This window comes from Nilaparvata lugens, chromosome 3 (genome assembly GCF_014356525.2).
Source record: "Nilaparvata lugens isolate BPH chromosome 3, ASM1435652v1, whole genome shotgun sequence".
Taxonomy (NCBI): Eukaryota; Metazoa; Arthropoda; class Insecta; order Hemiptera; family Delphacidae; genus Nilaparvata; species Nilaparvata lugens.
Window position 1 is genome coordinate 19,941,299 of NC_052506.1, and position 12,403 is coordinate 19,953,701.

Genomic DNA, 12,403 nt, shown 5'->3' on the forward strand with positions numbered 1-12,403 from the left:
ATCACATGGATTTATTATCTTACCGAATTTGAAATGTTCTGTCCCTATATTCACACTTCGGGCGCTCATATCTCAAAAGGTAATGATCAGGAAAAAAATGTTTTCCTGAGAAAACTTTTTCATATTGATAGCTTGATGATAAACAAATCGATAAACTTAGAAGAATATCACAAGTAGAAAGTTTACTTTTAGCTTTCGCACAGCCTTAAGTTTTGTTAACTGTTCTAACAGAGCTATACCTATATTATATTGAATTAATGCACGGTACTTTTCTTAGCAGTGACGATTCAGCAACCAATGAGATTTTGGTTTTGCAAATTTCTTTCAAGTGGTGACAATGTCATAAACTGTTCGGTTTTTCGTCCAGAGGACAACTGCTGGATGCACTTATTTCTAACTGCTATTCCCAATTCCTCATTTCAAACTGTATAACTGAAGTCTCCTTCACTGGAGAGGACTCCACAAGTATGAGTTTTGAACCAATGCAGCTAGGAAAACATACCTGGAGTTCCAGGTACTATGAGTATCAATCAATAATTGCGATTCATAACCAGTTAATGAGATTCTTGGAAGGAAATTTCAAATACGATATATGTATATGAGAATTTTCAATATAATTATATAATTCATTTGATATGAGATGAAATAATTTATCATGAATTTTATATTCAAGATCATGCAATGATCATCCTCATTTCATGAGATTGAGCAATTTACGATAGAACTTAGGTTTGTGGCCTAAGCATTACTTAACATCAAACACTGGTGAACCTTTTGAATGTTTGCAACCATCGGACTCCAATTTTGGATATGATATGCTCTTATTCGAGTGGCAGATTTGTTGCAGGCTTATGCTCACTTCCCTCGCTTCTCACACTTTGTGAACTTCACCAAACATCAATCATGTGGTATGAATTAAGAATAGCTGACTGAGCGAACTCTGCTCAGTGCAGCACTCTTATTGGTTTGATACTGCTGTCACAGTCGTTTGCCAGCTGCATGACAACCGCTGAATAATTCATGCTCGACAATACAATATTTCAATAATGCAGGCACAATCAATTGCGAGGATCATCTGCCAGGGTTCGTTTTGATGGAGACGAACTGTAACCGCAGTCGACACCTAGCGTAACGGGCACAGAGCGCTGCGATCCTATTGGTTGATACAGCGATTATCGGCCATGTATGAACGGGTAGCGAAACAGCTGAGTGCCAACCATTTAATATTCAGAGTGTCGGTCAGACACAAGTTATCCCATATGTCACTAGCTCATTGAAATCCTCTGTCAAACGCCAGTCGCTTTGCAAAGTGACAGCTCAACTATTCCTAACCTCGATCGATAGATGTTATTTCTTGTCAACGTCCATTAGAACTAATGAAAAGTTTATAGTGAGAGGAAAAATTGAGTTCAAGAGTTCATGGATTCTGACATACTGTCTGTTGAGATTTGTGATATATTAACATAATAAAGCACTGAAAGATTGTCAAATCTCACATAAATCTATACTCTATCACATTAATTATTGACAAATATCATAAAAAATTTCTTAGGTGTAACATTGTATCATCTCTCAGAAGGAGTGAAATATGTTATAGTCTCATTTGGTATGATTAATTTCCATTTCATAATTCACACAAAAGATAACGCACTGCTTCTAAAACATTATAATAGGCCTATGTATATTTTCGTTCGGTCTAACATCTAACATCTAATTTCTGATAAAATTTTCCATATATAACTGATGACAATTTAAGTTATACAATATTTGATACCCCTCCTTCTCAAGCTCCAAAAATTCAATGAATACCTAATAACATTTTCAATTTTTCATACTTCTCAAACTAACAACATTCTTTTTTCGTTTATCAACGTTCAACTTTTTTCAAATTACAATTGGTGGCATGTGGTTCTCAAATTGGAACTTTCCCCTCAAGAAGAACATAATTCAATTATTTCAATCAAATTTAAGGATATTTATTGTGTTTTTGGTGCTATGTGTCACCAGCAGTCTCATGAATCTGAAAGGTTAGACTGCAAATATTTTTCTAGCAGAATTTCAAGAAAATATGGATCGTGACGCTATTCAAAAACGCGTTGGTTCATTTCAGTATTTTTCAAGTTAATTGATAAAAGATCAATAATTCATCATCTACTCTCATAAAAAGTCAATAGCACGAAGGGAAGAACAAAGTTCTTCCAAGAAAGGTTCCTTCTTTTCGCTAACAGTATCAACTTATATTGATAGAGTTGTGAGGAATTTGAAACACACTGAATCACTTGCGTGATGTATATTATATTAATTTTTCCTATTTTTAACATCACTAATCTAAATATGATATATCTATTACTAGTAATATGTGAAGAATTTCTCACATTAATTCTCTTAATCCATTTTGTTCTTCTGACAAGCATTGAGATACAATACTTGAATACTTCAATAGGTTACTAAGTTATCATTTGGAGCACTTCAAGAGACACGTTTGACATTTCATATTGGAACATTCCATTCCAAGCATATGGGAAGATAGAAAAATATTGATCAAGTCATAGAAAGTGCATGTTAAGGAAACTACTTCCTTATTGCAACATCGTGCTATTACAGGGATAGAGCATACACTACAGTGGATAATGGAGTAGTGTAACAATGATGGCTTTAATAAAACTCAACTGTGTTCCTAGAAATTGGTATCATAATAAATAAGTATGTGATTGAAATCTGGATGGAAGAGGGGACTTTATTGAAAGCAGTGCTGGTTTTCCCAAGAAGGGTTCAGTCTTTGGCCGGCTCCTCTCCTTATAACATTGTTCTCAAGCTGGAAAGAAGGACAAAGGAGCGAAACCCTCGCATATATCAGACTAGAACGACCAGCTTTCCTTGTAATCTATGAATTCTTGTGAGAAGAGGTGAAATCTGGATGGAGAAATGCGTAACTGTGCTCCATACAGGAATTGATAGGAACAAATCCTGACAGAGCTCTCAGGGGTATATTGGGCGGCTCAAGCATTCATTTCATGGAATTGTGGCATCGCATATTATTATGGATGGCCCGGATTTTCTGGTCGGTATTCTCTAAAGGAAAATATGGATTCATATCTTGGATTCTCATGTCCAATGGATAGCTTGAGTTTATTCAATTCCCTTCTTATTAAATGCTGAGGGGCATATGCCGAGCTCCTCTCCTATTTACGATAGTATGAATTATTTGCTATATCATCAAGTAGGCTATATCGAATTGTGTGTTACCTTCGACTATCGTTTTCACGTACAGTTTATAGTATATTCCCACGTAATATATGAGAGAGTACTCACACCATACATTTTACTTACATTTTTCCATTATACATGAGTTGTTATTACTTCATATCTTTCGCAAAAATTATTTCGGAATTCGTACAGAATAGGTTCTTCGCATTCTTAGGAAGGAATGAAATATTATTCTAGAGAAATGTATTTTCTAAAACTTTATGGAGGAAGATCTGAGTTTTTATCATATTATTATCTCCCATTCCAATCAATGCAAAAGTCTGTGGATATATTAATCAATGTGGCCGGATTAATGTGAAAAGTGGAAGAAGTTGATCATATATCAGAGATCTAATAATATCAATCATCATAATATGAATGGATATCACAAGAACACAAGTGATACAAATTTTGTGATTCTTACTTATCGTTTTAGAAATGAAATATTTTATCAAAAACGTGTGAGCCAGAATGACAATGTTCGATGATATTATAAGCAGCAATCAAATCATAGAGACCCAAACATGTGCAGGTTTCTGTAATTCAATATTTTCTTCTAATGTTTCATGAGACAATGAAGCCACTTGAATTGGTCAATGAACCGATTTCTGCAACAGACAAATTTCCAAGTACTTTCTATGAAGATTTTGTATCTTTTTTAATGCTCGAAGTTGGTTCAAACGATTAGTTGTATCTATACTAATCGATTTTATTTATTAGGCTAGTTTCACACTCATTCGGTTCGTTTCGTTTTCGGTTTGTTTTCGGCAAATTCCGATAAGTGTGAAACGGTAATTCGGTTTGAATTCGGTACCGAATAGCAACCGCATATCTCCGAATGCCCCCTCGACACGAATAGGTTTTATCATATTTGAATTCGTTGCTAGGGAAACAGGAAAAAACAAAGTCTTCTACACACGCTTGCCTTTTTTGATTTCATTTTAACCTGATATCGTGACTATCTGTTTCAAGTCAAAATCATATGGTCAATTCATTTCAGTTAGTTCACAGGAACATTTTTTACTTTCCTTGCCCTATTACCATAGGTAAGGGAAGTATTGCTTTCCGAAAAAAATAAGGTACCCCAATTTCCAAATTTCTATACGTTTCAAGGTCCCCTGAGTCCAAAAAAGTGGTTTTTGGATATTGGTCTGTATGTGTGTTGTATGTGTGTGTATGAGTGCGTCTGTGTACATGATATCTCATCTCCCAATTAACGGAATGACTTGAAATTTGGAATTTAAGGTCCTTACAATATAAGGATCCTACACGAACAATTTCGATCTGTTGCAATAATTCAAGATGGTGGATAAAATGATGGAAATGTTGTGAGAAACAGGGTTTTTCGCGATTTTCTCGAAAACGGCTCCAACGATTTTGATCAAATTTATACTTAAAATAGTCATTGATAAGCTCTATCAACTGCCACAAGTCCCATATCTGTAAAAATTCCAGGAGCTCCGCCCCATCTATGCAAAGTTTGATTTTAGATTCCAAATTATCAGGCTTTAATACAATTTAAACAAAAAAATCCAAGTGGAAAAGATTGAGCATGAAAATCTATTTAATTAATGTTTAACAATTGAAAATAAGCTCGAAATTCGAGAAAATGTTATTATTTCAATTACAAACTGTTGGCAATTGTTGATTCTATTAAATCATCCACTATGAAGAGATAGCAAACTTCGTGTGTCTCCAGCGTTATTGTCCTGTCACCAGCTGGCTTGGATCTTTGAATAGTAGACTTGAGATACGCGGGAACACTAGCGTCAGGTGATAAATTTTCATAACGGCAAGGAAAGTTGTGTGAGTGCGCCACACCAAATTTTTTTCTCAATGAATAGTTTGCTAAAAAAATATGAAAGATATAAATTAAAACTCAGGGAGAATTTTTTCCAAGAATATTACACGATTTCATCAATGGAGAGGGAGTTTATATACCATGTGTCAAAACAAGGAACAAATTTTCAATTTAAAAAAAAATCTTCTTTCTCAACATCCAAAATCAACATAATCAAAAAGAAACTTTTCAAATAATTCACAATAATTTTTAGTTAACTTGAAAATTTTGTTGTTCAATAAATAACATCTTGCAATTTAACACCAGCTGTTATATTAAATATACCATCATGAACTGTGAAAATCCAAACACAGCTGTGTTTGAGAAGGAAATACCTAATTAGAACCGTACGAATTAAAACCTGACATGTATGAAAGCCTCATTCGTTTTCGGTAACGAACCGAACCGAACCGAATGAAACCGTATGCGTGTGAAGCTGGCAATACGAAAGGGGTGTATCAAGGAAGTCACAATAATTTACTACTGGATACATTTGTGACCCAGACCAGATTAGTACGGCGACGAGGAAACCAAGACCACAGAAAGAGTAAGTTTTTCGCCAACAAATATTTGAGGATGGATCTACGGCCATCAAACAAACTTTCATTCCCACAATGTTCTCAACAGTTAACCAGCCACATTTCAAACTTTTCGTCTCCGAGATGACGTCAGTCAAAACAAAGCTGTGGTCAACAAGAAGTCGTGTGCAGTTTCTCATTGATTGGGTAAAAACTTTATAAACCCTATACTTTTCATTTCATTCTATACTCTAGTATAGACATGAAATACTTTAAATTTGAACAGCACCCAATCTTAAAAGTATTAAAAGTAACCATTGAAACCAAAAACTAGAATTCCTCTTTCAGCATCTGTAATACTCTGTTTCGAATATTATGATTAATACAGATGGAAATAAATTGGAAGTTGCATTTGTTCAAATGCTAATTAATTGGGATTTTCGTTTAATAATAATATTGGATATGTTAATCTATTTTACATTATTTTAATTTATCTTGATCATTATTATTATATTATCAGTATCATTGACCCATCATCTTCATCAGTCGATCCATCAGTCAGCATTGTTCTGCTGAGATTGCAATGTACAGAGAAAAACGTTCATATTCCTGTGATCACTCAACTATCTGATTGATAACTATTGATGTCTGTCTCCACTTTTTTTCAATTATGAATGACAAATGATGATTTTCAGTATCTTACGTTTTTTCTTCTACAAAACAATCAATTGATCTCGTGACTCAATATTATTTTCCTAATCTCAAAATTATTTAGTGTCAGAATGGTATTCTAGTCCTGTGAAATCTCCTGTAAAATGGGGTATGTAACTTGAAAAAATACACGTTGGAGAGATTCATAAAAATATACAAAGTTTCAAATTAATAGACTGGGATATATTAAACTGTAGTATATTATGCTCTTTCTATGGAAAAGTATCATAAATTTGAAAAATTTAGCTAATTAATATCATCTTGCATGTCTCCACCCTTTTTCAATTTGATTCAAGTATCACGTCTGTTATAAACATCCTGCGTTGGGCTCACGCTTGTGATTACAAGCACTCCGCTTTTATTAAAGCAAATTACAGTTTCCATTTGAAGATCACTATTCTCAAGGCGATTGGAGCCGTCCATCTAGAAAGAGGTAACAGCTGTGACGAGTAATGCAACTGCAAAAAAAAATCATCTTTGGAATTCTTCGGAGGCGATTTCAAAGCACGTTTAATACATAAATAATGAGTGGGAAACAGAGTAAATCTAGTTATGAGATGGACACACATGGCAAACAAAAAGCGCCTTCTAAGCGCCTTCGTCCCCTACCTTGTAACGAAGCATTTCATGGATGCTGGAAATGGGCGGGACGGAATAGAAAATTCAAATCAGAGCCTGGATAACGTGCTTGATTTGCTTTGCTGCTTTCCCCTCCTTACTCGAGTAGGGCGGAACAATCTTCTTCTTTACTAGGGCGAGTAGCAAGGAATACTTGCACCGACTAGAGAGCTCCACGCTCCTAACGACGTAAATTGCCTTAGAACGTTCCTGTCCCTGTTCTCTGAGGAGAAAAATAGAAACGAAAAAACCGCTCATTAGTAGCTGGGGACATGGTCGCCTGGTTTAATTCCAGAGGTAACTAACATTTCCCCAGCTGTGAAGGGACTAGACAGAGTACGGATACCACGCTCACAAAAACAATCCTCTTCAGCTTTTCTGATGCCTCTCTCACTGACGGAATCTTATTTTGGAAGTGAGCGACTTTATTTGCTCTCTGATCGATAAAACAAATCTTGCAGCGCAATTCAGTTCTCACTCAGCACTCGAGTGAGGGTTGCGAGTATATCAGCATTCAGATGGGGTTTCACGTGAGAATCTTGTGTGATGTTTTGGAAATTGCCGACTCTCCGACAGCACGAAATCCTTCTATTGTATGACAGTTGATACCTGAAAGCACTTGTACGAATATCATCTCATAATATCTCACTTCTCACGACTCACGCTGATGTAGAACACACTGAGCTTACTCCACCTGTCAAACGTCTGCACACGGGTTTCACACAAATAACTTCCCCAGCAACAATAATTTTGCTAGTTGCAGGTGTTCTTGTCTCTACAATTATTAAGCTCTATCACTATTCAAGCAACTTCTTCAGATGGAGATTTTGCTTCAACTCATACTGTTTCACTATGCTTTTGATCAATGCCTCCTCACTTTATACTCTGTTGCCCAATAACTCCACCAATAAATTTCCACCCTGATTCTTTGTATGATGATATTTTGTTCTTTATAGTTTATACACGAAAAAATCAATTCTATCGTAACATTCATTATTCATTTATTTCATGAAAATCGAATTTACATTTCCTCGCGAAATTGTATCAAAAGCATTGAGAAATACACTCATATACTCAAATACACTTATTGTTGATACATTTAATATTATATTCAGATGCTACGAGCATTGTGATATTCTAGAAGAAAGTTGAATACTCAGATTTCAGCTTGATATAGGAAATGTAACGGAAATTCAAAAGTCCAATACTCCAGATGATTTTCAATCGGAATAAGGAATTCATGAACAATAATGACATACAATATAGTTACTCTGCCATATAAATGTCAATGGAGATTTTTTAAATTGGAATATCTGACACTTGAAATAGTCTATTAACTTAACTTAACTTGTCTTGTTCGTCATAATATCATGAAACTGCATTAAGGGAGCAACGCTCCCGCAGAATAAAAACACAACAGTCAATAGAACACAACAGATTTCACATAACATACATTAATCAAAAATTAACCAACAAGGAAATCTGGTAATCCTTATATTGTATAATATAATTTAATCATATTGTATAATATAATCTTTAACTGTAATCAATAAAAAAATGAAGAAATAAGAGATACTTGACTTGAATAACATGATGTTTTTCCAGTACAGATAATCAGGAATCACCTCCAGGACACTATTTTATTTTTCTATTTTTACTAGTTAATGATGTTGAGGTGAAATAAGAATGTCTCCCTGAATGTCTTTTGGCTGATTCATTTCCCAAAATTTTCTCACAATAAATATGTCTGATTTGTTCACAGTTCAGAAGCCTCGCCTGAAAAACCATTACCGGGGCCACAAGATCGCTGTATGGCTGAATCTTATCCCTCAACTACATCAACCTGGCGATGATGACGTCAGTATGAGACATCATCATTTCCATGAAAGAGAGAATCACTACTATGCCGGTGAGTTTACACTTCAATAAAATTATTGTGATCATGAATAGAATGAGTTTTGATTATTATGAATAAGTTTTGATTTTTTGAGGTACTTGTTTCATGGTTGGGAAACATTCTTTGAGCCATGTTCCTTTTCTTAAGTTCAAAATAAATAGAAAGTCTTGTTTGTCGATAAATCCCTGATAAGAGCGATAAATTACGAAATTACAGAGTGGAATTACATCTCAGAATTATGCATCTCTACAGAGTGCTTCCATGAAAGATATTCTTCACTCGAGTAGCAGAGTTCCAAGTGTTTCGAAGAAACATGAATAATTACTGTTATAATATCAACAAGATTCCAAGTCGAAAGGGAAATTTAGTTAAGGGAATGAGATTCTCCCAAGTATTGGCATAGTCATGTAAGACGGTATCAAGGGAATCTTCTTGGAAGAGATGGGTTAGCTGATGAATAATAATATAAGGCTATTATCAAGAAAATCTTCAATTCAGAGGTATCAAGAAATCATGATTATACAAAATAAAGATTGGAGTTTTATTACTTCATGGTTCTTCACGATTTATGCTTTTCTTCACTGTGATTATCACAAGATAGTACAGTGTGACTGATTTTTCTCATTGAAAATCTTCAAGTCTCTGATGCTAGAATCACGTGTTACTCACGAACTCAAATCAACATACAGTCCACTTCCAAGTTCTTCTTTGTTGTGAAGCCTCAATAATATTAAAGGACGGAATTCTATCTCAAATCAAGTAATCAATTCCTCCATTACATCCAATTGCGATGATTGCGATAATTCAAAGGCTTTCAAGTTGCAGATATTACAATCACAAATGAACAATGCTATAATCCAGTAATCAACATGCAGCCCAGGTCTAAGCTATCCTGACAGTCTCCAAATCACTCTTTCAAGGCTTTTTCATTACATTTAATAAACTTTTGTGATTATTAAAAGATTTGGAGTTCTGATTCAGCCCATCTCTAAAGGCAGAGACACAGGAGGTATTTTTCAGACGATTCAGCACGTCAGAGGAAGCTGTCTGATTGGCTAATTCTCGATACGCAAACCCAATCAACCAATTAGAGAGCTTTCTGTCTTGCTGTGCCATGCCAACTCATCTGATACAACGCCTGTTGCTTCTTTGCCCTAAGCTTTCATGTACATTTCTTATTCGCCCTTCAAAGTATTTTCCCATTCAATTCAACTCATCCCTGTGATTATCGAAAGACTTCACGTTTCTGATGCTATACTGCCACAGATAATAGTAACATCGACATGCAGTCCAGTTGTAAGCCTCCCTGGTCACCCGACAGGTACTTGTCATATGGGCGACCATAAGCCCCGGCATGTATGTGACCTCTGGAAAGGCTATCCGGTTGAGATTAAGTGTTTGTGTGATGGATTAGGAAATTTGCATGAACTTAGGCGAGCGGCTCACCTTGATTATCCTGTCCAGTGATTGTGTTAGCGGGCGGGTGGGCGGACAAAGACGTCCGTCCCCTGGGTTTACGGGCGGGTATCGCTTGCTCCTGATGGGACGAACCTTTAACGGTTAGAGAGCTTAACTCGAAAAGAGGCCCCCGGACGCCCCTCGATCCGGTCGATATCTACTCTCCATAATAATTAATTCCCGGCCTCTTATTTCAGGCCGCGACCGTTCATCGCTCTGATAATCCAAATTAAAGCCGATTCGCCCTTTTGTCTGTCGGCTATTGATTCTGAAAAATTGGCTCGTTGTTATCATTTCAGATCACCGTAGCTGCGCCCACACAATAGCAATCGGCTCACTGTTATTCGTTCTCGTTTTTACGTATCCTGTGACCTGTCTGTTACTGATCAAACTTATTCCCTCTTATCGAGACTGTTTGGTGGTGACGATTGGTTATCAGTAAATAATTATCAAATATCAATCGAATTTTAAACATTCAAAACTCTTGAGTTATTGTCATCATTCAACATGCTTGATACGACTATTATCATTGTATTCATACCAGTATCAAGTAGCTCACGTAACTATTATTATTATCATGCATTTACCATACCTACAAGATGTACTCAAACTATTTATAGTTGTATCATCTATAGGTGTACTCGTATCATTTACTATAGTTAGGTCCACGTTATAATGGCAGTGGATAAAGATAGAAGAACAGCGTTTCCTATTCTCTGCCTTAATCTCTATACTTATAAAAGGCTAAGCCCCGACAGACTGAAATCACACCACAGCCCAAACTATTGAGCCTAAAAACTTGAAATTTTGCACGATTGTTTATGGTAGCCTGAAAACATCCACTAAGAAAGGATTTTCAGAAATTTGCCCCCCTGAGGGAGCTGGGGCCCCCCCAAAATTTTTTAACCGCTCATTGCACAGCAAAGTCATGAGGAACCTTTTTTGTTCAGCTACGAAAAAAAATTAGATCTATGCAGAAAAATTTTGATCAGGAGCACAGGGGGTCCAGGAGAGGGCATTTTTCGAAAATTTTGATGTAAAATCACACTACAGCTCAAACTAATTGTCCTACAGACTTGAAACTTGGCACAAATATTCTTCAAACATGCTAGACGTGCACTAAGAACGGATTTTGATATGTTCTGCCTCTAAGGGTTCCAATGGATGATAAAGGATCATATTTAGTAAGGTTATGAACATGGTAAGGTGAATGCCATATATGGAAATGAGATAATTGACACATGATATTCTAACATATGTTATAATCATTGGAAAGCTTAAAATAATTTCATCAATCAGCTGATCGAATTTAATTTTCCATTGATCGAAAGCACTAGCCACGTGTTTGTTCCATTGTTGTGTGAGTCTCATACATTCCGATTGGAACAGAGCACAGAGATTTTCTTTGGCTAGGAGTTTGTTGATAATTCTTTTTTCAAATTTTATTGCAAACAAAAATCACATTGAAAAATTTCTTAATAGACAACAAGATTACAAAAACAAGATGTCAAACATAAACCTATATTCATTTGTAGCATGGCCAGAAAAAGACAAACTTGAGTACTAGCCGTGAGTTCATTCAATATAACTCATATTTTTGTGTTAATATTTTGTGAACAAGAAGTACGAGTTGATGAGAGATGTGAGTAATATCTTTTATTTGATCTAAATGGTTATTCATATTGTAGTAGTCGGGGTCACTTCAATCAAAGTTTTTTATTTTGTAGCTAATAAATGTCATACGTATTGATTGTCCATAATGTAAGTGATTAAACTAATCAAAATTAATGGCTTACTGGTCCTTCACAGAATTTATAGTATTCCTGGTGATTGAGCCTGTCTTTTTTCAGTGTTGACTATTAATAATAAAGCTTTATTTACAACTAGCTTACCTGGCGAACTTCGTACCGCCAAAAGTCAATGTATACTTCACTTTATTTGGTGAGTCATGAAATTTATCTGACAATCAATATTTTCATTCACATCTAAATACGGACTTCCTATGTGCTTAGTCATGCAGCATTCATTATTCCCAAAACATATTCTTCTCAATCAATTGTTAGAAATATCTAATAGTAAAGTGTTGAATTAAAAAAAAATAGATAGGATAAATTA

General features: G+C 35.4%; 1 protein-coding gene across 1 annotated transcript in view; it reads left to right on the forward strand.

Moving 5' to 3' along the window:
- Positions 1-12,403, forward strand: part of LOC111050859 (neuroligin-1-like) — a 155,450-nt gene that overhangs the window by 119,813 nt on the left and 23,234 nt on the right. The window contains exon 8 of the mRNA XM_039423220.1: positions 8,696-8,842. Coding sequence (XP_039279154.1) covers positions 8,696-8,842 — 147 coding nt within the window. The remainder of the gene's footprint in view (positions 1-8,695; positions 8,843-12,403) is intronic.